This window comes from Trachinotus anak, unplaced genomic scaffold (assembly GCF_046630095.1).
Source record: "Trachinotus anak isolate AG129_WGS33_773 ecotype Australia unplaced genomic scaffold, CSIRO_AGI_Tana_v1 ptg000011l, whole genome shotgun sequence".
Taxonomy (NCBI): Eukaryota; Metazoa; Chordata; class Actinopteri; order Carangiformes; family Carangidae; genus Trachinotus; species Trachinotus anak.
Window position 1 is genome coordinate 10,577,123 of NW_027273862.1, and position 27,560 is coordinate 10,604,682.

Sequence of the window (27,560 nt, forward strand, 5' to 3'; positions counted from 1 at the left end):
TATAGCACCATGTAGTTTCTGTCTCTATGTTCACTTGATTTTTGCCGTTGTTAATATCTACTGTGAATGACATACTGCATGTTGAGCAGAGGTCTGTACACACTTCTTTTGAAGCATATTTCTTCCCTTTTCAGAAAGAAAAATATTTTTATCTCTGGAAAACTTTTATTATTGGTTTTATTGATGTCTTATGAATCCATATATTTAAATGAGACCAAATGAAACATGGATCATTGTCAACATTTTTATGTAATTTACACAGAGCTAAATTCATGCAAGTCTCAAACTTGCAACAAAAGAAATATCTCCTCTGCCACCAGAGGTTGTCCAAGCCCTTTTTGGGCCAGTATTGCACTCTGGGTAATGTAGGCACAGTAAAGATTAAAGAAAAAAAAATAAAGACAGCTGTCAGCAGGCCCGTCACAGGAAAAGTCATGCAAATTTACACAGTACTCGGGTTGTAAGCAGTAATTAAAGATGCTACAGACTGATTGTTATAAATAGTCTGGAAACAAAAAACAGAAGAGAGACTGTACAGCAGCTGAGGTTGATCATTATAAAAGGCTTCAAGATACATCTCTGTCCTGTTAGATTTCATAACAAAATATCCACTTTTGTAAAGAAATGGGATTAAAAAAATAGAATCAATTCATCATGCTACTCAGACGAGCAGTTCCTTACCTCTTTGGAGCAAAAACAAATCTGTAGTGCTTGGAAAAGGTCTAAATAGGATAATATGTCATACATAAATGCTTTCTACAGAAAAAAAACAAGTCACAAATTACTTGGTACACTGGCACAACTGTGATCTGCTGTTGTTTTAAACTAAAAGTCCCTGCAGCTCAAGATTATTCAAATGACAGTTAAAGAGTACAGTTTGAAAGTCACTCCTCTTTTCAGTAGTCAAAGACAGTCTTTATGGCTTTTTTTTTTTTTTTTTTTCCATTTTTCAATGGCACCACTGGAGACCATCAAATTAATAAACATTGTGCATGCACATACACACATCTGTGTTTGCATAGAGCTAACACAAAAGATAATAAACTATGACAAACCAAAATATAGTGGTCAAGAGTGAAAATTCAGAAATATACAGAAAAGATCTTAAGCAGAAGTGGTTTGTACAGCCTCAAGCATTTCAGGATGAAAATCTGTACAGGTTTATGGGGGACAAACACAGTGTAAAGAGCATTTCAATACACAGAGCCACTGTTTTGGATTTGTCCAGGCTTCACACCATCTCCTCTCTACAACCAGCAATTACAGTAGGTGCAAACACACAGTAATGATATACATGACATCCAAAAAGTCATTAGCACAATGCAAAGCTTTAATGAGCTTTTAATGACTTCAGCTGCTTCGCCTGTGGATGTTCAGACTCCAACAGCCTCAGGAGTGTCAGGACCAGCAGTGTCAGGTGTGTATTAATAAGACAGATCAAAAAAAAAAAAAAAAAAAGGTAAGGTTCAATCGCACTGTTATGCAGCCCTGGGATCAACTGGACCTTGTTCAGTTTTATGGAGAAGCTGGGAGGTGAGTGCTCTTCAATGGGAGGTTAAATTGAGCTAGCGGTCAGTTACATAGAACCAAGTGGACCTGCTGGCCATAGAAGGGGTGGTTGGAGCGCTCGGCTACAGCTCGCCTGGCGATCTCCTCACTAGGGAAGGTGATCAAGGCCTCGCCACTGCACTGGCCACTGAAGTTGTACAAGATGAGAACGGCGTCTGGCTGGAGCTGCAGAAAAAGAAAAATCAGACACATGAAAACAAGTGTCACTTATTTTCATACAGCATGAAAACACCAGGGGGAGCCCACAAAGCTGAGGATGAACCAGGTCTTGGGAAAGCTCATCTCATCAAACTGGTCCAGTTAGGTAGGGAAAAAAAAAAAAAAAAAAAGATTAATGGGCAGAGCTGAACAGTAGAGTAGAGTACATGCTGTTCTCAGAGGACCTGAGCCATTGTGATGCCACACACATTAATTATCTGTTAGTTTGCATGCATCCACATCTCACATCAAAATCAAGTTTGTTTCCTCAAGTCATGCAGATATGAAACAAAACACTGATCAGAGTAATGACAGCAGTGAAATCTGTAAAGTGTAAATGTTAGAGAATCACGTCAGAGCATGAGAGACGGCGACAGAGAGTGGCATAATACATTCAGGGTACAGTCCACTGGAAACGGTCAAGGTAGTGAGGTAGGCCCTGATTCAGAAGCCGTTATCATGCGGTGGTTTAGTGTAGGAGTGCTGAATCAAGAGCAATTAATACTGCAGCTTGTATGTTGTCATGATCTGAAATCAAAACTTCTGTCAGAAGACACAACGTTCAGTGAGAAGCGCTTGGTATTTTAACTGTATAGTTTGGGGAAATATAACATGGATGCATCTTACTGACTCCATTCTTCAGCTGATAATGTTGAGATGAAATTAAAAACAATCATAAAAAGAGTGATGTAATATGTAACCTTATTATTTCAAAGCTCTAAAGGTTTGTTACACTTGAGCAAACAGATGGTTTTCACCCTCACTGTCTCTGCTGTGGAGCAATGTCCACCACACACAGAATGTATAAAATATTAAGGACATCTACATAGGAGCACACGTTGCAAATGCCTATAGGATGTTGCTCAATCTCATAATTTGGTCATTAGATACATGTTCCTATTAATTATAGTAACACCAAAACCTCACAGTGCTAATACCAAACTTCCTGTTGAGATTAGGTGTTGTGTGACATGCCGCAAAAGTTGTAAGTTTAAAAAAAGATGAATCCAATGTCAGGAATCCGGACTCAGCACTCCTCTCACAAGCTTACAGGAAAGACTTCAGTTATGGAGCAGTTTTGTTTGGGAAGCCACAGACTGACATGCCGGGTCAGGAGCTCAGAACCTCGATGGCTAGACTGGGCATTCCTACACAGACTAGTCCTGTCAAATTATAATTTGGCTGATGTGTGATGTTTACGATGGGTCATGTTGCAGTGCTTTAATCTGATAAAGAAACACTGCTCCACTTTAGCAGCAATAATATTTTCAAGCTGCAATTTCAGCCCACAAATTGTCCATAGTGGGACATAGCTGTGTTTCTGTAAGACAGATTTCAAATCATTTTGAACCAGTCCAGACCTAAATCAGTTAGTGTTTACCACGTAGTTTGAAGCTGGTCCATATTGCATTTATTTTTTAATGCTGTGCATTGAACTAAACATACAGATGTTAGTTATGTTGAGGAAATGCCCTTTCTGTCCACTCTGGTTCTCTGGTCTGGAGCCTCTTCTTACCTTGGGGCGAGTCCCTAAAGACAGAGCCATTCTTTGGGCTGAATCAGACTCCTGGCCTGTTCGTTCATCTGAACCACGCCGCTGTACTCGTCAGGGGCGTACTACAGATAGCATAATAATGAACGGACAGTCAGGGTGGGAAGGCCTCCATATTGTCTCACAAATGACAGTGCACAATTTTTGATACAAAAAAGATGCAAAAGTATATACACTCTCAAAAATAATCCAGGTTTTTGAGGAAGACATAAACACACCAAACCAGAGACACACACACATGCACACATACCAAATTCTGTCTGAACAGGCTTCATTTGAACCACAAAGAATGATTTGGTATGGGATTGTGTGGTGCTGGTGTGGGAACTGTTTTCTCACCCAAGGCCAATGTTAGAGGCATGACTGCAGCCAGAAAACAACAAAAAAAAAACCACACTCACTCCATTCAGGATACAATTACTGCAGTTCAGCCAACAGTCAGGACTAGAGTCAGCTTTACTCTCTCTCACACACACAAACACACACAGACTAGCATTTATCCTTCAGCAAGTTCTCCAGTGTTCAACTCAAAAGTTCTTCTTTGGTGTAAATCTGATGCTGGCAACCTAATAAAATAAGACTCCCTCTCACACACAGACACACAGACACACACACACACACACACACACACACTTGATGGCACAGAGGCTGAACCAATACTAAATAACATAAGCAATGAAGACCAAAAGCAGACCCAAGATCTGTACCACAACAACACAACCCCTCCACCTCAAACCCCACCCCTCCCCCTCCACGACTCGCCAAATTGTCTGAAGCCACACCTGTCAGGGTTCATACCTGCTTCAGAGGACTCCACCTAATTTGGGCTGGCAGCAGAAAAAATGGGAAGCACAGGGAGGGGTGGGGGGAGCACAAGTGCACACATGTCCCTTAACTGAATACTAGAGTGGTGTGATTTTGCAATAAAGTGGTCCAACAGCTACTGACTTCTTCACACGCAGTTGCAGACTGTGAAATTGTTCATAATTGACAAAATATAGCCACACACATTGCCTATTGGATTTAAATGAACATTGTCGTCAAGTGGCTGCTATTAATGGTTGCCACAGCTTACTGTAACATGGCATTGGGCAGCTGTAATCAAAGTAAACTTTTTACAAATAGAGATAAAATAATTCATATAGTGGAAAACCATTTCTCACATTGAAAAATATTAAATACAAATCATCTTGTGTGGCAGTTAAGGAAAAAATACAATAACATATTGTTTTCTCTCTGCAAGTAAACGTGAGAGTTGTATGGCACTGACATCCATCCATACACCAATGCACTTTATTAATCTGTGGCCTCATTTTAGTGTTACATGCACTGACCTGGTATCCCTGGAAGAAGCTCAGGATGTCCTTGACTCCAGTGTTGTAGGGCAGACCCTGCATCCTGACCAGGGCACCAGGTTGGGTTAGCACAGGGGAGGCGGCGGCTGCTGCAGGGTGGGACTGGGCTGCGACTGCTGCTGCCACTGCTCCTGGTGGAGCTGCAAAGTAACTAACTGTGGAGGGGGAAACTGGGGGACTGCAAAGAGAGCATGGCACAAGAAAAAGCAGAAAAGTGAGAACCAAGTTAGTTAAAGGCAGAAGATGAATAAACAGTAACTGGTGATGGGGAGGAAGAGTAGAAGAAGCAAAGGGAGAGGAGCAGTCAAAAGAGAACAGTTATTTTGTCCTTTTCATTTAGGAGAAGCTGATGCTGGACCAACCTGGGATAGTAAGCTGTGTAGTTCATGTTCATATTCATGTACAGATGTGGTTGAGGGGGGTAGTAGGCCAGAGTGTGAGCAGGGCTGTGTGCAGTGGTCTGATGAGGTCTGGGAGCAGCCAGCAGGGGGGGCTGGTAGAGGGCAGCCTCAGAGAGAATGGCAGGGGGGGTGGGGAAGGCAGTGTAGGCTGTGGGGGGAGACAGACCTGCAGAAGACATAGAGATATAGTGAAAATTTGGTCATTTACATGTTGTATTCTGCTCATGAGCAACCCTACCAGTAATGCAGTGTACTATGAAGAAGTGTATGAACGTGATAATTTATATAATGATGGTTCGATATAATCAACAATGAGGCTGCTTTTTTTTTTTTTTTTTTTTTACTGTTGTTCTGTGTTGTTTTTGTTGTTAAATGAAAACGAATAAACAGATGTTTCAAAAAAAAAAAAAAGAAGTGTGGTAGTGTAAATAGTTTCAATATGCTGCAAGGGGATTTCAACATGTGTCATGAGTTAAAAACAAAGCACGAAACCTTGAGAAACAAATAACTTCTCACTAAAAGGGAAGGTAAAATAAGACATTAATCACCTGTAACCTGGGACTCTGGGAAACCAATTCACTATTTTCTGAAAGTTTACAGACTACATACATTATGGATTAACTGAAAAAAAATAATATTCAGGCTCATTAAGCAAAAATAATCATTAGCTGCAACTTGCGTCTTGTCATAGTTTTGGCTATCATTCCTATCACTGCCATGATTTTGGGACAGAGACACAGGTCGTCACAGCTGTAAACTAGGGGAGGCAACATATGGAGTCAGACAATCAGACAAGTAAAAAAAAACCCCAAATGTAGCCCACAATCCTTATTTTGAAGTGACAATCATGTGTTGCAAAACTGTGTTCTGTAAAACAACCTCTAAGGGATCTAATGGACATTGAGCGCTGACTACTGTTGGACTGAGTAATAACATTCCTCTTCAATTTCACTTTTTAGATGATATATTTCAACTTTTACTTCTTTAAGCTGGTCCGTCAGTCACTGCAACCCAGGTTACAGAAAGGAAGCTAATCACAGGGATGCCAACAGAAAAAGACAGAAATAACAACCAAAACTAGAGAAATAACATCCTACTTGGAAAGAACAGATTTTTGCGTTAAACAAGTCAGACTGGAAAGCCCAAAAACCACCTTCTGCATGCCAACTATTTTATTTACAAATCTTCCTGTGTCCTTAAAGTTGTCATACTTACAATGTAAAAACACATAAATCATGGCATGGACGTATTTACATACAAACAGCCACTATCAGTGTGAAGCTGTGAGCAGCTGTGGTATCCCTCAGTGACAACTGGGAAACATGGCGACACATACGACTGCTGACCTTGTGGAGGCAGAAGTGTTTCCAGGTCAGTTAGGGTAAAATTACATTAAAAAAAGAGACTTCCGCCATTTCTAACTCTAGACAGGAAACAGGTGTAAAAGCAAAACCAATTTTCAAAGCAAAACCATGTTGCAAATCATGATCTAATCTCCAGCACTAAAAACAGATATGAGCCATAACCGAGCAAAGTGCATAGTCAGAGTTGCATTCAGTCCAGTCTTTAATGGCATCACTGTTTCACAAGAAGACAGAGACATTGCTCTACAGTTGACTTCTAATGAGACACCAGCAGACTGCAGCGCACTCAAGGTGGATTTCAGGCTTCTTGAGAATGTGGAGCTTTCTGATGTTCAAAGAGGCTGGGATAATTGTGTAACCTTTTATTTCAAAGACAGTGGTGGCTAAACACTAATGTCACTGTGCTAACAGGGTGACTGACAATCCTAACATTCTGCTCTTAAGCAGGCTTAATATTTACAATGTTAGTTTAGCATGTTAGCATGCTAACATTTGCTAATTTGCACTAAACACAAACAACTGAGGCTGATAGAAATGTCATTCATTTTGTAGGTATTTGATTAAAAACCAAAGGTCTGGATAAACATGATATAGAGTGTGACAATGAAGCTGGATGAATAGTCAAGCTATCACCGAAGTTATTACGATCCAGAGGGGGACATAAATGACTGCACTAAACTTCATGGCAATCCATCCAACAGTTAACATATTTCAGTCTGAACCAAACCAACCAGCATTGCCATCCCTAGGGCCATGACTCCAGTGTGGCTTCAAATTCTAAAGTATCACTAGACCGAAATAGGTGTGGGTGTATTTCTCACCAAATCCCATTTGGTGGAGTTCACTTACAGGGGAGTTTGCAGGGTGGGGGGGAGAGGCCGCTGCGGTTCAGGGTTCCTCCCATCAGCACGATGCTCATCTCCTCTGTGGAGCACTGGAACACCTCAACGTACCGGTCCTTCATTGTCTTTTTATGGCACTTCTGGGCCACCATAAAGGCTTTGTCAGGTGACTTCATTTGGATGAAGGCATCGCCAGAGGGCCGACCCTGCAGAGACAAGAGAGGAAAGTGTGCATGAGAATACAGCAAAATATTCAAAAGGCATTTATATAATACAACACTAAATATAATACTTATAATGCTGCAATCATGTGGCTGCTGGAGATTTATATGCAAGTTTATTGGAGGACAAAAGGATAACAAAATCTGTAGGGTAAATGATATTTACAAAGTAGTAAAGAAGGCTGTTCTGTGACCTTCAAACATTTTTTTCTTTTAGTTTGTTCTGTACTTGGGCAACAGTATCAGGATGACATTTAACATAGTTATGAGACATGGAGCTTTACGGTGATGTATGTGCCTGAGCCCATGAGTCCCCATCAGTCTGACCTGCTGGTTGAGGACCATGTGGACTCCATGAGGTTTGATGTCAACGGTGTGCTCTCCCATGAACTCCAGAATATCTTCAATCCCGGCAGTGTAGGGCAGACCACGCAGGCGAATGCAGTCACGAGTGCTGCTGGTTGCTGGAAGGAATGGAGGTGTGGCGAGGACCGGGACAGGCACGATGGGAGAAGGGGGCAGTGTTGAGATTAGAGGTGTGGACATATAACGGTTCAGGACCTAGCAAATACAAAAGAGGAAGCACAATGACGAATTAAAACATATTACTGTTAATTTTTCCTGCAAATGCCTGAAATCTCCACCAATTACAACTCTTGATGAAGACATCAAAGTTAAGATGACACCATGTTCAAATGAGGACTTCTGGCAGTGACAATAGAAGGCTTGACTGCTATTACTGAAATGATCTGTATGTGCAAATGAGACACATCGACACAGTACAACATTTGATACAGAAAAACTTCAAAAATGAAAAAAGGTTGAGTCCAGTATGGTCCACTTAAATCAGCCAACAGGAACCAGCTGAGGGACAAAAAGTTCACAGCTGTTTCTCAGGGTGATTGAAAAACAATATACATATACATTGTGCAACAATACAGATGTCATTTTTAGTTGTGCAAACTCCACAGTCATCTGATTCATTGGATGCCTCAGCATAGATGACATTTCATCTCACTTTCAATACCATGTTTGCTGACTTCTGTACGTTGTCATGACATCAGTTTTTTGGAAACCTTTCTGACAGCAGAAGCAGCTGCTGTGGATCTCAGCCTTTATTGTTTAGTATCACACACAGAAAGGGAACTTTATTGATTATTTACTGATGACAAAACAGCTTTCTCAAAAGCTCTACTTGCAAGAAAATTAACTGCATAGTTTGTTAAATAATACTTCAGTTATTGCCAAGGAAAACATGGACACCATGTCCATGTTTTTTGTCTAAAATAGAAAACCACAAGTTCCCCTCTTCACGTTGCCAGTTTTAATGTTATTTTGAAACAGACATTGCTGGAATTACTCAACACAAACGCATTAAACATCTTGCACAGTGGAGCTTAACCAGCCTTTAACCTCCTGCTCCATACACAACACCAACAGCATCTTTATGTTTTTCCACCACATAAGTTTTCAATCCTTTGATGTAGTATATCAGTAGATTTTTCCAGTAGTAGTCTTAAAAATCTTTACATTATGCAAACATTATGCGTTTTGTTCACGTCATGACGAAACCAAAAAGCTTTCTCCGGTCCATAAAACTAAAAGAATTTACCTGTTGCACCTCAGCTGCAGTACTCCGAAACAGCTCAATATATCGCTTCCCCAGGATCTGCTTGTGCTTCTTCAGGGCGTTCTGGGCGTATTCTTCACAGGAGAAGAGCACAAAGGCATCACCAGTGGGCCGTCCGTCAGGGTACTTGACAAAGAGTAGACCTTCGGCACCATCTGTAACCGGGCTCTCGGGACCAAGGAAGGACAGGACTTCCTGGGGTGTGGCGGTGAACGGCAACCCCCGCATACGGATAATCACCTGGTTCTCTTTGGACAGGAACTGGGCCACCTCGTTTGATGTACCTAGAGTCAGATGACAACTATGATTAAACACTTGTCTTCAGCTAGTGGGCAAAATAAGACCACCCCAGTGTTACTCATTTGTAGTTACTTAATGCTGCTGTTAATGACTAGCCTGCTTTTGTCAATTCTGTTAAGTGAACACAATGCACCCACTAGTTGCGGCCAACATTGATGAAATCCTCAGTCAAGATATATCCAATTTTATATTGCAATAGCCATACAGTAAATGTTCATGATACTGTGCATTTTCTTGAGCGAGACAGAGAGAGAGAGAGAGAGAGAGAGAGAGAGACAGAGAGAGAGACAGAGAGAGAGACAGAGAGAGAGACAGAGAGAGAGAGAGAGAGAGAGAGAGAGAGACTGACTACAAATTTAAAGACAAGCCAATAGTTGTTGAGATATTTCACTGACAACTCCTGCCTCCTGCCAACAGCTGCCTGATACACTAAATATTTTGTATTACGCATCTATTTGTATGTTTACTGTTATCTATTGATAAATGCAGCTGTGTCTTGTCTGCTTGAACCATTTGCTTAAAGTCCAACGTGCTGTCAATCTGTATTGATCTTAATTCATCTGAGTAAAGTCCACAGTGAGACTGGCAGCCAATGTAAGTTATCTGCTTTGAGTGACTGCATTTCTTTGTGTGCTATCTCTGCTCTGTGATACTGCTGGCTGCTGCTCTCTGGTTCAGAGGCCCCCAGCTACACCTTTGTCTCTTCACACCATCTTTGTATCAGCATCGAGCTGGTCCTTTTACTGGCCGTCAGCCCTCTCTCCCTCAGGGGAGGGGAGCTTGAGGCTGAATGGCACAGGTGAGCTGCTGTTAGCCAAGAGTGAAATTTCTCTCCAACTGGCCTCTGAGGGGTAGGGCTGGGGATGAGGAGGTGAGGGAGGAAGGGGGGGGGGGGGGGGGGGAGTGAGGGAAGCTCTTCACAAAGCGTCTTTCATTAGTCCAAGATAAGCTGGTGGAGAGTCACTGGGATGAGGCAAAGACACAGGTAAATGAGATCCCTTCTTTTAGAGTCACTAAAGAGCTGCTCTTTTGCAGATGTGGAAGGCTCTTGTTTTTCCACAAAGATGCAAGAAAGCCCTGAAACAGAAGGCTACCACAGACTAACAGAAAGCCTTTCACCATGAGTCTTCACAAAAACATGGTGAGTAGAGAGAAGGGGAAAATAATCTGAAATCTGACCTCCAGCAATTTTGAGGAATTCTTCTCCTGTGGCCTTGTAAACCTGAGAAGACAAGAGGAAAACCAAACAGAACCATTTAACTCATACGATCTGACTTCAGACTCAACGTGACAGGTGATGGATCTTCATTTCTGTAAACAAAGTAAACAGAATGTCGTGATCTGAGCTACAATTTATAAGTGACACTGGGCCTGAGGGACTTCATTAAATGCCTAATCAGAACTGCTGCTAGAGCTTCATCTGTCACAGAAATCTGACCCTGAGGTGGCTTCAGCATAATTTAGTTTGAAAATATTTACCAGACTCACACTTGACTGCCTAAGGAAGTAAAAAAGGAGACTAGAGTTCAGCTACACATTTTTTTTTAAAACACACAAAGCAAACACTTTACAATACAACTGAGTGAACAAAAAGTAAATGATAAACCTCACCTCAATGTAGCGGCTGCCCATGTGGTGCTTGTGGCGCTCCAGGGCCAGGTCCCTGTGTTCTGAGTTGATGAAACGAACTAAGGCCTCCCCGTTCCTCCTGCCCTGAGCATTAAGACACAGGGCCACGCCACCCCTAAAGACAGGTGCACAGATACATGAAGAAGTATTAACGATATGTAGCCATGGTCAGGAATAAAACTTCAGCAACAGGTTGTTGATGGTACCGTTATCAGAACTGGGTTTAACTGTGACACCAAGGGTCTTGTCATTTTAATTAAAGGAACATTTTGGGAAACATGTTTATTCACTTCCTAGAGTTAAGAAGATTGATCTCACTCTCACAATTGTACAGTAAATATGTAGCTGGAGCCACCAGCCTGTTAGCCTAACTTAATGTAAAGGTGATAAATATGTGAGATGTAATGTGTTAATGACTGAGCAATGCTGATAGGTGTCTTTTATTACCTTTGGACAGAGCTAGGCTAGCTGTTTCGTCATGTTCCAGTTTTTATGCCAAGTTAAGCTAATCAGCTGCTCGCTGTAGCTACGTATTTAATGTAGCTGAGGGATGCAATGTTTTAGAATTGCCAGTTAACATAACCTGCATGTCTTTGGACTGTAGGTGGAAGCTGGAGTATCCAGAGGAAACCCCATGCAGACACTGGGAGACCATGCAAAAGCCACATAGAAAGGCCCTGGTTGGCCGGTAGGGTCTTACCAAGAACCTTCTCGCTCTGAGGTGACAGTGCACAGTCCACTGCACCACCTTGCCGCCCACCTTTCTATCGTATTAAGTATCATTTTTTGGTATCGAGCCCCTATCCCACTGAGATTTTGATGTTCAAATGACTATTCTAGCTTGCTATACAAAAGATCATTAGTGCCTTTAAACCCGTGATACTAGCATCTAACACTGACCTCAGAGGGTTCAACTGGACATCTTAGAGTATTTTTTATGACCTACAAACACTGAAAATTTAAAAACTGATATTGCGTATGGCAAAAGTAAGTAAGTGCAAAAAAAGTAAGTGCATGAGCCATTTCAAAAAATGGAGGAATATGTCACAAATCTTGACTAACATGCAGAAACTTCCAATAATCACTTGTTCTGCTACAACAGGAGTTTATATGACGTTTGTATAAGTAATTGGGCTGTTGCAAGATGCCCATTAAGACCAACATACTTTGCAATATTTAGGCCTTTAAAGAAGCGAGCAATGTCTTGGTCTGACGACTGCCAGGGGAGTCCCCGCGCTCTGATCACTGTCTCACTGTCCACCGGCTCCATCTTACTGCTGCACAACACACAATGTGAAGGAAGAAAAAACATGAATGACATTTTGACAGTAAAAGATTAAAAGCTTTTCCACACACTATAGCTTTTAAGAATAAAAATCCCATTGCTGTTGTTAAACTTGAACAAATTATCCCAAGACTGTAGACACAGAGGGCACTCACAGTAAGTGCTAAACACAGTAACACACTCCCATGATTAAATGTCAGGGGGTTGTCAAGGTGATAGGCTTTTGGCTGTCTGAGAACAGCAGGATTTAGTGCTCTGCTACTAGATAGCGAGGTAAGCACCCGATGGCAAAGTTGGGACAGCTTTAATGACACACTTGTGGTTTCCTTGTTGCTGTAATCAATGTTAAGAGCCCCTTAGTCGTATTCACGTCTGAAGTCTGAATAAGGCTGGAGGGCGGTTGTCAGTCTGTAAACAACACTGCTGCTAAACAGGTGTGGCAGAAACACGGTCAAGAATGGAGTGAGACAAAATGAAAAGTTCATACATACCATGTACCGGAATCAAACTTGTATTTCACGGTTTCAACACAGGAGAATTTGTGATCTAAAAAGAAAATTGTATTATTTAATTTGTTATTGGATTCTGAAGGTCCAGAAAAATGTTATTTCTCTTGTCTACTGAACAGGTTCACTCACACACACTTGAAAGTGAGAGTTTTGAGCTTGCTGCATTCCTGTTACTTATCACACCCTAAGTCAAAGGGTTAAAGCCAGAGGGGACTGACTGATTGAAGTCTGATTTATTTGCGCTGAAACATATCTGGAGTCATCTTACATCCACCTATACAGCAAATGACAGGATCTGCAGTTTTGTTTTGTTTTTTTAAAACACACATTTTAAGATCTGGTTATAACAGAAACAAAGTATAAGCATGTCTGGCCTGTTAACTACAGCAAAGACTTCAGCTGTGCAGTCACAGTGCTGATGGTATAAACCCAAACTACCAGGCAGGTCAAAGTGCATATCATTTCACTGATCCTTCTATGTGCCTGGTATTTTTCTGCTTTCTCTGCACAGGTAGTTCAGAGTTTATGGTCAGCTCCTGACAATGCCATGGGAGATGGTAGCCATTCAGCCTCTGGGTCAGCATCACATCATTTCATGTACAAACTCTGGCAGTTACTTACTGTAAGGCTCAGCCAGCATGCAGAGCGCCAGCTGCACCATGCTCTTCACCTCCCTCACCCCCATCAACTGCTCTGACACAGCAGGAAGACCAACATCTGCATGCACAGTTAAGGACATTTCCCTGTCTTGGCTTCCATTTGCCTATGTGCTATTTGTACTACATCTTTTACATCAAAAAAACTTGACTGAACTGACAAGGTCTATAAACTGTGGACACACCAGCAAAAGATACATTCCAACATGGAGGTGAGGGTGAGCTTCTGCACTGGGCCAGCATTGGGGCAGCATTTGTGAAACTCTTTTCTCACATCCACAAATGAAAAGAAACATTCAGGTAGGACTAAATTCTGAAATGAAAGAAAGAAAAAGGAAACAATTCAGTATGACATTCTGTTATGGATACTGGATATACCAGGAAGCTAACAAACAAAGAAATGTACAAGAGGAAATTCAGTAGAAATGGTATGTATGTAACTAACATCATTTTGTGTCAGAGTATTACCTGGGAACACAAAAAGAAAGAAAAACTAATACAAAAGAAATTCATTAGTTCTTATACGAGTCAGTGCCCACATTCATGAGGAAACAAAACTTCCATATGAGTTATCACACACCATCATATAACTAGAGGCATAAACAGGGAAAGCCATAACTGATGTGTTGTGTGAGATCACTGGTTTTCTGAGGCAGAGCATGACACACTAGTGCTCAGTCAAAGTCTACTTGAAAAATTTTCATCTTAACAAAGCAACTAACATTTTCAAACATAAAAAAACCTCTTCAACAAGCCCAATAGATTATTGTGCAAAAGAAAAGAAAATGCTACTGGATACACATTTCCATTTTGGAAATCCTAAATCCTAAAATCTTACATAATGGGTACAGATATGTGTCTGTGGCATGGAGAAACCGTGGGAACTATTACCTTTTTGGAAGCTTCGGGGTGGAGGGCCTGTCGGATAACAAGAGGACTGTTGACACAAAGTGTGCAAGAGCTCCTGCCAAGGCATTTTACTTCTGATGACACTGACTGCTGGAACTGCATAACGAAACGAAGAGGAGAAACACAAGAGAAAATTCAACATGGATTTCATTATGAGCATTTTTCAGAATGAAAGTGGGACTCTCAATTCACTCCTATTAATCTTCAAACACTTGTGGCTAAATAATAATATACAGGTGAAATATGGTTTCATATCTGTTGTGCAAACACCATCCACTGTGTGAAAGTGAAAATCACAGATGACTTGAATCTAAAGGCAGACAAGGGAGGGTGGTGTTGTGTTTGACATTTGACTGTGTGTTTGTGTCTCGTTAGGAACGAGGCTTGTCCAACAGGTTTTAGTGTTTGTCTTGTGAGAAAGGGAGCAGACAAAAGAGAGGAATGATCACACAACTAATCACCAGGGGCAACAGTCACAGGTAGGCCAGATGAAAAACAAACCATTCGAGTCTAACCTGCCCAAATACCAGCACCTCCCACATATGTACATGTTTATTTATAACTACCACATTCAATAAGCCCCATTCCTTGTGTTGTGTCAACCTGTGGTTGGCAGCGTTTTACTGTCAACAGTGGCCATCACTTCAATCTCATTGTGCACTGAGACTAATAACATCTCTGATGATCATGATGATGAGAATTTAAATTAATTTCTAACAGGCTGAGAGCTGTGTTACGCCAAATACGCCAAAACAAACTGACAGCAACAAAGACTTAAAGCACTATGATCTTGTTAAGTTAAGATTTAGCAAACAATTAACTAGTTAAACATTCAGTAGATGCCTGAGCATAGCACTGAAATGACCTGTTAGAAACAGTTTAGGTTACCAAATCATAAGGAAAACACCCAAGACTCTTAAGTTGCTGAGTGTTTTACAAGCCGTCTGTCATGTTGTGATGCTTACCGTAAAATATGATTAAGTGAAGTTGTGTGCCGGAAGTGGTTGCTTATATTTACATCAGGGTTTGTGAGTGCTGGGGTGTGGTGGAGAGCCACATTGGATGTCAGCCATGCAGATGGGTACGCACAACTATAAGTTGTTTCTTTGTTTGATATTAAAGAACTGGGTCTGATTTAGACCACCATACACTGCACAGACTTGGGTTTACTAAACTAAATATACCATGACTAACCATTTGTAAATGAGACTTCTTACGTAAAATAATCTCTTTTTTACTTGTATTTTCACCCTAATCAAGATCTGACAACCACAAACCACCTATCTTTTTGTCATCTTGCTCCAGAAGGCTGACACAATAGTTATTCATAGTTATTCTCATAAAGTTTTTTTTAAGAGGTCATGGGAACCATAAAGAGGATGTTTCATATCTCTTCATCTCATCTCATAACCTTTCTGAAATCATACTGATTGCAATGCTGAATGTATTCACTTTCTGCTCAGTCTCACAATGTATGATAGGGACTACCTCATTGCCCACTTCAGAAAGTTGTAATGTAAGAGCAAAATCAGTTTGTCTGGATACAAGACCACCTTAAACTCAGTGACCGACTATTTTCACATGGCTACTGGCTATATGACAGATCTTCAGACGGTGAGAGAGTATTAGAGGTGCGTGTTGGGGCATGCTCCTCAACAGCCACAAAGAAATACAGGGCTATTTGGCAACACCAGCCAGCTGCTGACAGGGGAACAAATGCTTCAGGGTTGGATTAAGGGAGTTTTGGGGTTGCTGGACAAACCATGAAAGAGTCTTGGAGTCTATTTACATTGGGCCAATGAAAACCAGCAAACCTATAAAAGATCACTGGTGACTGAAATTTGTATTAACAAAAAAAAAAAAAAAAAAGTTCTTTTCAAAACTGTGGATGTGAAAACTGCTAAATCAGTGAGTCAGTGCAAATTCTCTTTGCTACTGCATAAAAAAAAAAGAGAGACAGAAAGAAAGACAGAGAGATGGTTACCACCATTCTATAAACTGAGCCCCATGGACACTTTAGCCTTTACCTTGTAAAAGTTGCTGCAATTTTCCAGGTAAAGGTCATGTAAAAACAGGAGCCACACTTTAGTATTCAAAAATAGGTAAGCAATTTGAAAGCTCAAGGACCTGTAAAATTTCCAAAAAAGCTGCCACAGAAGGAAAATAGCAGGAAAAATAGTAACCTATCCAGATCCAGTCCCACAAAGCAGAAGAATTTTACACCGAGCAGGTGAGTCTAATAAATCAGAGGCAGAAGGTTCATGTGTTCATGCACTACCGTCTGAGAGTTAGCTGTCAAGCAGCATTACATGACTATCCAACATTTAGTGTTTCCCCAACATGCAAAATAAAAATTTGTGCACAAATCATTTGAGAAATTAAATATTTAATATTATAATATAAAAAATGTATATAATAATAATTATAATATTTTCAACAAAAAGGTTGAGCCAAGGACCAATTTAGAAACAATTTACAAATCTATCTATTTATCTATCTACGATCTATTCTAGGTGCTTTGCAGCTGATGAGTAACAAAAGGGAAACTTATCATGCAGTAGAAAATAACAGAATTAACTCTTGGGTCATCTTTCCAGTCAAGAAGGCATCCTGACCACAGTATCAACACACCACCTGAACAGAACACATTATATTAAAAGCCTTTGAAATGTTACCCACTGACAAAGCTGTAGTTGCCAAAGAAAATTGTAAACATTGATTAAGAAAGACTCAGTTCTGCAATTTAAAGTCCTTGAATTTGAATTCTCTCTTTCAAATGACTGTTCAGATTTTGTACAGGACATCACTTTTACAGTCTTTGCAATATTTTCTTTTCTTTTCAGGCTGCTGCATGTATGTAAAGCTCACATTATTAGGGAAGTTATCTAACCCAACTTAAAACATGAGGCTTTCATTGTTCCAATGTAAACACAAAAATCCAAAACTACGATAATCCAAAATTCTGTAGAGTAATTCTGCAGCATATTTTAAGCACAGCTATATTGCACAACTTTGTGTTTACAGTGATAACAGCACTAATGTTTGCTCTTAGCTGCATCTTAAGCTCCACCTTGGCCAATTACTGAAGCCGGATTACAAAGAGAAAAGCAAATGTTAGAGAAAAGGTAGCAACACACCCTCTCCCTTTCTCCTCTTTGTCAAAAAATTCAGTTTAAATTGAGCAAACAAGCTGATCAGAAGGCAAATCTCACACTGACAACAGATAACTGGAGGCTCTTTCCCTAAAGGACTGCTAATGTGGAATGTGTGAAATACACAACCACCACCGAATTCATTTTCCACTTTCTCATAAGTTTTTCTGAAAATAAATAAACATCTAGCTGTACAGCTTAATCAAATAATAATACATTAAGCATTTCTTATTCCAGTGATACAATAATTATCATGCCTTGGCATACTTGGCTCAACTTTAAAAAACTGGCTGCTCATTACCAGTTATGATGCAATAGCCTATGTCAAACTTCCAGTATGATAATGCCATGCCTTACAATTGAAGGAAAAAGTCATTTATTTTAGTTCAATTCAAAAACAACATTTGTTTCTCTACAATTATTTCAGGATTCACAAGTATTACTGACAAACCTCTCTCTTAAACCAGCTTTCTGTCTCACTCTACCCTCTGAAAGGCATTTCCACAGATGAGGGGGAGGAAGTGGCCTTTGAACATGGTCCTATCGTAGTTTGCTCGCCAGTGTAGCTGGACTGTTTGTGTGCAGAGGTGAGGTAGGGTGGTGGTGGCTGAAACAAACTCCGATAAGAGCAGCAGGGAGTGTCAGGGCAGTCCCTGTGGTAACTGTAGCACCTGAAGCTGAACACATACTGCCACCACAGTCACAGTGCATTCTATCACACTTTAAGTATTCTAACATTGATTGCACTGGGGATGGGAGTTTGTGACTGGACCAAAAACAACATGAATTAAATTGAGTCTGATTGAGAGAATGTTTTGCAACAACTATTCGAGCTTCAGTTTTACCTTAAATAGGCAAAAGAGCTTTCATTGAGTTTATGTGAACATAATTATTAGGAACTAACCCTAACCCTTTTCTGCAATAACCAAGTTTCTTTAACATTGCATAAATGAGAAATTCTTTAGCAGTGAAGAAATTGACAAAAATAAGTTTCCAGTGCTAACAACAGGTTATCAGTGTGTGTAAATGCACACAGTAAAGAAAATTGTTCTCCCACTGCAGAGCCTGGTCACTTCCCACCACCAGTTCAGACACAGCCTTTGTGGCAATGGGCACAAAAGTCAGCATCTAAATTCTTTTTCTTTTATAGTGTCATTAATGACATTTTAACCATCTGAATCTTTAGATACACAGTCGAGAGAAAAGAGTCGATGATGATCTGGATAACTTAATCATCGTATGCTTGGGTTCATATAAATCAGAGTGATTTGTGTGTCATCTCTCTCCAGCCTTTTGGCACAGTGTTAAAATCTAGGTTGTGTGAATCATCCTTGGATGCGATTCATCATGTTAACCATCTCACAATATGTCTGCCTTTGTAAGCAAGCACCAAATATTGTTAACTTCAGTCAAAGTCATTATACAGCATTTCTACCTGTGGTCTAAAACAGTTGAAAAATGATTACACAGTGATTAGGAGACTGCAGTGTTTCAGTTTCACAACGACAACAACAAGTTGTCTGAGGTCTCAAATCACATGCACCCCCCTACAGGCCGTGACATGCTGTCAGCGTCTCAGATGAAAGCCAAGCCTATACAGTCAGTAACAGCCTGACTATAGGTAAAGCATCCACTAGCCCACTCCCAAGAATCACACTGAACTGCAGGTGTGCCCTGTACACAGCATAATGTGGTAAAAGTGTCACAGCTACAGTCATAAAACACACATGCTCAAATACTAACATGTCATCACTAGCCATGATCTTACACCTCAATCTGCTCTGACAGGGACTTGTGTATGTTATTTAGCACTACACACTATCCATGTGTAAAATTATCATTTTACATATTATTTCTTATAATTGGTGGCAGCACTATTGAAAATACTACAGTAAACAGTTCATTGATTGCAGTAGTAAAACCTACAATAAAAGGTCTTCAAACGGCTCTTTTCTGATCAAAAATTGAACATCAGTGTTGGTTTGGTTGCCTGCCATGTAGTGGCTTCCATGCACTGGAACTAATGAACTGGCAATGAAAACTAATGCTGGCAGCAACAATCATTAATTTCATTGCATTAACAGTTGTAGAGTTGCTGACATCTATCACAACTCATTATGTAATGTATGCTCTTTAGGACATAGGGAAATACGCGTGGGATGGGACTGATCATATGCTCATGTCTAAATATACAACTTGAAATTAACTCATTTACAGTACTTCAGAAATATGCAGTGTTATCAGTTTGTGTGGAAGGGAAAACCATTATGCAAAACATACGTCCCATGTAGGCAAATTGCCAGAGTGAGTGACAGAAATTCATCAGAAACATAGAGACTGGTCCCTTTCACAGATGGCACCAACATGTAAAATTACAAAAGGGTGGACAGATCCTAGTGCATGTGTAACAGAAGCCGTGCTAATCTCTCCGGCCTTTTCTAGCTTTATAAATCTTTCACCAAAATGATGGACATCCTTGGGGGCTCTGAACACACAGGTCAATGTCACATGCCCACCAATAAGAGGGAGCTGCTTGTTTCCCTCTATAACTGAATAAGTTGCAATGGGTCACCTCATCTAAAAAAAGAAGCCACCTGTGAACCACATACTTCTTAACTGCAATTCCCTACAGTGCTTGAAACTATTTTCTTTTCTTTCTTGTATCAACGAGGATACAACTAATCTCAGAGTGACCAATAGCAAGAGAAAGTAACCTGTGAGACAAAGGTATGAAAAGAACAAACTGATTGCTTGGGTTAATATTTGAAGGTTGAGCACACAAACTAATCTACAGTGGAGCTGAAGTCTTACAAAGCCTGTATGAGGCACAAATGACATCAGTATTTAGACCAAACCCCCATGAAACTGTAACTGTCTTATGCTGTACATACACAAAGTGTCATACCCCCAGCAGCATCATTGCTCTCCAGAATGAATTTAAAGGAAAACATACATTTTTAATTGATTACCCAAACCAACCTGTTTGTGCATGCAAGGCCTTCAGACCACAGCAACACTAGCATCAACCCTAACACTCTGGTCTAGCATGATAATGAGAGGTTTTTACACTATGAAATACTGGAGGGGCAGGAAAGGTCCACCCAGTGCAAACAAACACTCTTGCGAGGCTGGCTGAAAAACATGTTTGGCAACATAAGTACTTTTGTCAAAACACATCTCCTGACAGAGAAGGGACGAACCCGAAAGCAAATTCACATCTTGGTCATAAAGAAGTGTCGCAACCAGCTACTGAGGATAAATCTGATGACGTGAAAGCCTCCCCTGCTGCCTGTCCAACCTGCAGCCTGGTGCAGTCCCAGGTAAACATTCCGCCATCCAGATGTCTGCAGCACGCATCAGGCTGAGACAAGACTAGACCTGCGACTCCTCCTTATCTCCACATGCCCCAGGCTCTGCCCATCCTAGCTCCTAAGCTTCTACAAACTGTCAGCAGAGTCTAACTGTCAGGCCCAAACCAATGACATATCTCAACCAGGTGGAAGACCATTTTTTAAAAAGGTCATCAGGGAAATTTAGCACTCCTCACATTAACTTACAGCTTAATACCGAGTCAGGCCTGTCATATCACATCTCGCTCTGGGGGAAAAAACAAAGAGTGAAGTAGTCTAGGTTTAATTAGCCTCTGAATTTCTCATGATGTTCCAAAAGGCAAACAGATTTTAGGATCTGTTTCTGCGGTCCACTTGTGAGGGTATGAAAGTGAGCATCAGGACTTTTAAGGCCTACTTAAGAAAAAGACTTAAATATTCTCTATGGAGATGGACCAGTGAGACTCACCTGTTGCAGAGCTTTGTCCAGGGGCTCAGCTGTGATGATGTCGTCCAGAGTCAGTCCCGTCTCCTCTTTACACTGGTCTGTCAGCTCCACAGTGTCTGGCTTGACAAGACATTTATGAAGCTTCCCGACCTGTGAAGGGATTTAACGTTTCATGGCGAAGAATGCAGCGTGAAAATAAAATGTTCAAGTATGTCCAATGTACAGGCTATAGCCCCCCACATTCAGGAAATGCACTCTTTAAAAAAACTGAAACAATTGACAATATAGTTGCAAAAAGCACTTCATTGTCAATAAAGTTTTGTTTATATCACAGGAGCTGACATGCCAAACCAAAAAGGTGTGTTTTCTCCATTAAGCTGAAATTAACGCTCCTCGCCAGCTTGTTAAATTTAGGTCGCACACCTGTAAAAGGTGAGCTAACAAGACGGCCGGACAGAGAGCTGGTGTAGCGTCAGCCAGCATTAGAGAAAGGCAGGCTACACAGGCGGTATCAGAGAGCACACCATGTTGGTTTAAATGTCCAACATACTGCTCCACTACAAGGAGACACTATGCCACAAACACTCTGGGTACATAAGAAACCGTACAACGAACGAGCGGGTCAGAAAGGTCCGTACCTTTTTCTCATGTAGATCCACAATTTGCCACACCAAGAGAATTATTTCCCTCTCATCCGAACCCAGTTTACCCCCATTTGCACCAGCTGTTGCCCCAAAGAACACCACCAGAGTATCACTGTGCGAAGCCATCAGGGACCACAAGGGTAAAAACTACAATTAAAGCAAAGATTAAAATAAAAATAACACGAGGGTTCACCTTTTTCCAAGTGATAAGAAGAGCGAACAAAAGGTCTGGAAACTCAATTGAGGTAAACGGAGAGAGAAAAAGAGGGGAGATTATTTTCAGAGGAGCCACGGGAGAGTATGCGGTCAGAGACTCTACCTGTTGCAGTACTTGAGTGTGTTATATCCAGAGATACTGGTTTAACTGGTAAAGAAGGGTGGAAATCCGCGTTTCTTTCACACGAACTCCATAACAAGCCCTGGAGTTTTTTTTTTTTTTTTCCTTCTCTGAGTTACCTGTGTGGCTCGGCCTCTGCTTGAGGAAAGTCCCACCGGCGTCGTCTATTGGCTGGTTTGCAAAGGTGAGGGCGGGACGCTGAGGTGAGCGCTGTAATCTCATTGGTCAGAGCTGTTGAATCAGGAAGTAGCTTGGCAAAACAGGGCCGTAATACCTCCATGAGGCGTACAGCCTGTTACCACTGATATTTCCCATTGATAATGAGGAGAAAATGAGGACTGTTACAAGAGATACACCTGCGCACACAGGGCAGCTTCTGAATATTGTGAGAGGGTCTATGTTGTAATAGGTTAATGATTTTACATTCAGATTTGTTTTGCAGTATCTGGTCATATATTCTTCTTCCCCATAAATAGTATGGTAAACCAGAAATTCACGCAAATTAATTTATTATATGTTTGTTGCCTCACTAGACATTACACAACTGCTTAACCTATTTTTTTTTTACAGTGTACACTGGATATTTGTAGAAATTGGCCAATATTCACCATCTGTTTGAAATTGTAAACTCTGTATTATTGTTGTAGTGCCACCATCAGAAAGAGTTTACCCCAAAATATATCTACTAAGCAAGTTTTCTATTGGTTTGTTCGTAGTAAAGCAGCTTTGGGTAAAAGGTAATTCAGGAAGGAGAGAAGGAAGAGAGGGAGGTAGAAAAGAAAAACAGAGACACGCAGACAGAGAGAACAAAAAGAACAGACAAATCAGTACTGTGCATAATGAAGGGTAGCAGCTAATATATTGTTGTTGTTGTTGTTGTTGTTGTTGTTGTTGTTTTTTGTGTTTTTGTTTTTTTTTTTTTACATGTTTTCAACTTAAGATTCTTATTCATCCTCAGTTTCATCACAGTTTGATATGGTATATATTAATTTTCTGGTCACATATATGAAGTCTCTCACTCTTTGCCAAGGTTAATTTGTTTTATCAAGGAGCAGCTTTCATACTGGGAAAAATATGGTACTTCAAAAGAGAACAATATACAATCTAGAGTTTTTAGTCACTCCACAGGTCCTTGCTGGCCTGGTGGAGTTTTCATTAGTCTTTGGCTTGGTTCCCAGAATTCCATGTTTTGTTGTTCCTGACACTCCCAGCTCTGCTCACCAATGGGCCAGCAGACTGCAGTGAATGCAAGGCTTTTTGTCTGTTCATCACCTTTCACTCATTTAAATCCCTAAATCTTGAGAGTAATTCCTAGTGTCTCCTTCCGTATGAGGAAATCATTCTCTCCAGCTGAACCAGTCTGATAAGTTGGGGGACACACAGGGAAACGCTTGAGCTGAAATCTTAGACATGTAGTGATATTCTACCACAACAACAGCAAGAAACACTTATCTTCATGACATCACATAATAGGCATGCTTATACATGTTGTCTGTCTGTGGCACTAAATGGCAAGCACAAGTCTTTCTTTGAGCAGGTGCAATTGATCGAAAAGTTGTGCAGGTGAGAAGGCAACCTGTGCGAGCGTCCACCACACCCAGAAAAAAACCTTGCTTTGATGCATGTGGTGACTCAGTTTGGTGTGAGCTGTGGGAAAAACAGTGAGTTACACCAATTCATTTATTTCACTGTCATATTACACATACATGTTGTTGGAATACACTCATGATGAAAGGCAGTGGGCACATTAGGCACATACCACACTGCTGATGCTTCCTCACATGCTGCTTCCTCATTCTGTGAGAAAAAGTCGAGTCTGTCTCAGAGGTAGCTAGGTTTTCTTGTGTGATCTCATTTGGCACATATACATATCTTTTTCTTGTCACACCCTTTGCTGCCTGAAATTTTCCACCGTCACAGTTGAAATAATCCTGACTCACTAATATTCAAGAGCTTCAAAGAATTAACTAACACTGTCACAACGACAACAAACACACTGGGTTTATTCAATCTTCAGTTCAAGTCACAATATACAAATAACAACCTCTAGGAAAATCATTACCTTAATATGAAATGTCAATTCTTCCAGAAAGGACACAGGCTATGTTCACTTATATTTGAGGAATTGTAGTGTATCAGGAATACCAGTGTATATTTGGCATATTAGTTGTACCACGATGTAAGTTTTAAATGTAATAATTAATGTAATTTTTAAAAGCAATTGCATTGGTAAAAACAATGTTATTCGACGGTTAGTCGAATAATTAGATCTATAATAATAGTATTAAACATGTCAAACATTAAGGGTTCAGTAGAGTTCGATTGTGTCACCCTGGTTTTCTGTCTGGTATTCTCTCATTGTCAGAACAGAGATCCAATTACATTGGCGTAATATTAAATGGTATATGCTTTATATTAACAGATTTCTGGATTAACCCTTTGGCCAAATTGATAAAATCTATAGACGGAGTGTCTCCTGGAAATGCTTGGCTCCTTTCATTTTCCAATTCATAGGTCCGTTAAGTGCTAGACATTACAATCTCAGCATGACCCTTCCCTGGATAAATACATTTAAAAGAAGATATACAATGGTGAAATAAAAATATTATTAGTAGTATTATACACCACACTGAAATGAAAGCAAAACCAGATTATTATAAACACAGTGTTGTCACTGCCATCCACTGGTCATTGGTGACAACAGTATTTGTGTCGTCATGCAATCTCAATATGCTACGATAATGATGTTTTGCAAATATTCAACTGACTTGTCTGAGAAAAAAATAGTAAATAAGCTGACACTGAACTGTCTCACTCCAAAGTGTAGGTTTGACCGTGACAAAACATTAAGACATGATTCCGCTTTTTGCTGCTCAGCAAAAGGAAGAGGCAGTTTTTCATTTTGCAATCTTTCCATTGAGAGGAAGTTGAAAGCATGATTGTTGTCTAAGTGAAATACCAGGACAATTGTCACAAGCAAAAAACATTTTTACAATAGTAGTAATTTTTGGATTCCTTAGGAAGTAAAACATGGCATTATAGGTAAATTTAAACAAAGTTTTTGTTCACGATCGCACAAGAGATGTTACAGCTCCCCAAGACAAAAAGAGGTTTGGCAAAGTCTTGTCTTCATCAAGACAGTCACCGTGAGAGAATGAAATTTCTCTGTGGCAAAGGCACGTGTAACCACAGGATTACCAGCCGAAAACCCACTGTGTTTTGTCTAATCATGTTCTCACACTTTTTACAAACTCCTGTACAGAATTAATGACATAATCAATACAATTTCTCCGGCATCAAAAGTATTTATTGTATTATGTTTTAATGCTAGATGACATAAAACTAAGTACATACTATATAACATATTTATAAATATATGTTCACAATAACAAAACATGTAAAATGGGTCATTTACAGACTTGGAAAAGTATTGCACAGATAAACCGACATCCTGTTGATCTGTGCTGTAATTTCATACAAAAAGAGCTTCATTTCAGGCAAAATTTCCTTCATTACAATATACATACAGTATACACATATATGACATCTGCACAGACACGCAGCACAGACACTACACCATGAATTTTCAGGATCAGGATGGATTATTTTCACACATTTTTATCAATATGTCCATTTGGTCTTTTGACTCCGACACACACTGAGAGGTGTTGGTCTGATTGCTTTGCCTCCTGGACACAAAGGACACTTCTCTATTGCCCTCGCCTGGGGAGGTGCTGGAGATGTGGCGGAACAACTTCTGGATGCCGGTGTCACGCAGAGAGCTCCTGAAGGAGCGAGCTGCAAACATGTAGAGGATGGGGTTAACAGTGCTGCTGATGAAGACCATGGCTCCAGCAATGAAGGTCATGGTGCTCCTGACACTCTCCAGACTATCTGCTGTTTCGCCGGAGGAGTCTTGAATGGCCAGGATGATGAGCGAGAGGACATTTCCTATGTGATGAGGTGTCCAACAAATGGCAAACACAACCACTACGCTGGCAATGAGAACAGTAGACTTGCGCTTAGACTGGAAGGTCATCTGAGTAATCCGGCTGCAGATGCAGCCATAGCAGACCACCAGGATAGAGAATGGCAGTATGTAGCCCACTAGTGTCTCTAGCAGCACACACACCAGCTCCTGGGTCACATAAGTGTATTCCCGGTACAGACAGTGATCCTCACCAGATTCTCGCCCTACAACCTGAGTTGGGATGACAGGTATGCTGAACAAGAAAGCTGCGGTCCACAAAGCCAGCAGTACTTTACTCAGAGCTTTTTTCTTCTTCCAGTCAGCTGAGGCAAAAGGATAGCGCACTGCCACAAACCGTTCTACGCTCATGAGTGTGATGAGGAAAACGCTGCTGTACATACAGGCATTGATCACGAATACCATGGCTTTACAGGACGCCTCTCCAAACACCCAGGAATGGGCCAGGGAGTAGATCCACAGAGGCAGGGTAATGAGGACCAGCAGGTCTGCAGCAGCCAGGTGCAGGATGATCACCACAGTGTGGGAACGCTGCTTGACGTGTCTCAGGATGGTCCAGATCACCAGAAGGTTCCCCGGAGCTCCTATCAGAAAGGACAGACCCAGGATCACACAAGCCACTGCTGTCCCACCTTCAAACTCCTCGGGGGCCATTTCCTTTGAAGAAGACAGGTCAGCTGAGCCGTTCATGCTACCAGTGTATGTGCTGACAGTGGTGTCTGCATGAAAAGAAATACGAAGTGCTGCACAAGCAAATCTTAACTTCCCTTTAAGAACAGACTGCACAGGAACAGGGTTTCCTCACAGGCCTATTTGGAAGCCAGAGAGGAGATTCATGCGTGCGTCATAAGCCCATTTTTCACCTCAGGTCAAGAATTAGGGGAACAAAGTGCTTAGAAAAGAAAAAAATCATCTGACAGAAATTGTTATGATCAAAAAAATTAAATAAACTCAGCTGCTCCATCATAATGGGGACACCATAATATTAAGAGAGGCAATTTAATGACCATATATTAGAATAAGTAATAATAAAAAAACTAAACTAAACTAAAAAACAATGCCCTTTAATCATTTATTCCACTGTGTTTAATTTCACTGACAAGCACACTTTCAGGAACCAACCTGATGCCTCATAACTAAGGCCTGAATAATGAGATGTATCAAGTACGTTTTTAGAGGAGTCAGTGCTTTTTAACTGCTTGCCCATCACTTTTGTGTCCATGGTGCTGACAATTATACCGT

At 40.7% G+C, this 27,560-nt stretch overlaps 2 protein-coding genes across 3 annotated transcripts; both read right to left on the reverse strand.

Annotated features, from left to right (window-relative positions):
* Window positions 1-230: 230 nt before the first annotated feature.
* On the reverse strand, window positions 231-22,475 carry esrp2 (epithelial splicing regulatory protein 2). 2 transcript variants are annotated; one of them, XM_071490096.1, is made up of 17 exons: window positions 22,313-22,475; window positions 21,988-22,140; window positions 21,371-21,499; window positions 14,403-14,516; window positions 13,710-13,824; window positions 13,477-13,572; window positions 12,838-12,892; window positions 12,228-12,338; window positions 11,044-11,176; window positions 10,612-10,654; window positions 9,115-9,416; window positions 7,830-8,063; window positions 7,289-7,487; window positions 5,037-5,241; window positions 4,654-4,852; window positions 3,284-3,384; window positions 231-1,734 (listed from the first exon to the last, which is right to left on the reverse strand). In XM_071490096.1, exons 2-16 carry the CDS (start codon window positions 22,117-22,119, stop codon window positions 3,298-3,300), a joined length of 2,154 nt encoding a protein of 717 aa, XP_071346197.1. In that variant the 5' UTR covers window positions 22,120-22,140; window positions 22,313-22,475; the 3' UTR covers window positions 231-1,734; window positions 3,284-3,297. The 2 variants fall into 2 exon arrangements, with proteins under 2 accessions (XP_071346197.1, XP_071346195.1); XM_071490094.1 differs by lacking the exon at window positions 3,284-3,384 and having other exon boundaries at window positions 22,313-22,457.
* A 1,831-nt stretch (window positions 22,476-24,306) lies between these two features.
* On the reverse strand, window positions 24,307-27,027 carry LOC139628387 (leukotriene B4 receptor 1). Its single transcript, XM_071490023.1, has one exon. The coding sequence runs from the start codon at window positions 27,006-27,008 to the stop codon at window positions 25,923-25,925; it is 1,086 nt and encodes a 361-aa protein (XP_071346124.1). The 5' UTR covers window positions 27,009-27,027; the 3' UTR covers window positions 24,307-25,922.
* Between the last annotated feature and the right edge of the window lie 533 nt (window positions 27,028-27,560).

What these genes read in the sequence shown, in the direction of transcription:
- esrp2 (XM_071490094.1), bottom strand. Translation starts at nt 22,119, where the DNA reads ATGGCTTCGCACAGTGATACTCTGGTGGTGTTCTTTGGGGCAACAGCT. An exon ending in ACCCCGAAGCTTCCAAAAAG is followed by an intron (nt 13,825 to 14,402) that starts GTAATAGTTCCC and finishes CTTTCATTTCAG; the next exon opens with AATTTAGTCCTACCTGAATG. An exon ending in TACACAGCTTACTATCCCAG is followed by an intron (nt 4,853 to 5,036) that starts GTTGGTCCAGCA and finishes CTCTCTTTGCAG; the next exon opens with TCCCCCAGTTTCCCCCTCCA.
- LOC139628387 (XM_071490023.1), bottom strand. Translation starts at nt 27,008, where the DNA reads ATGAACGGCTCAGCTGACCTGTCTTCTTCAAAGGAAATGGCCCCCGAG.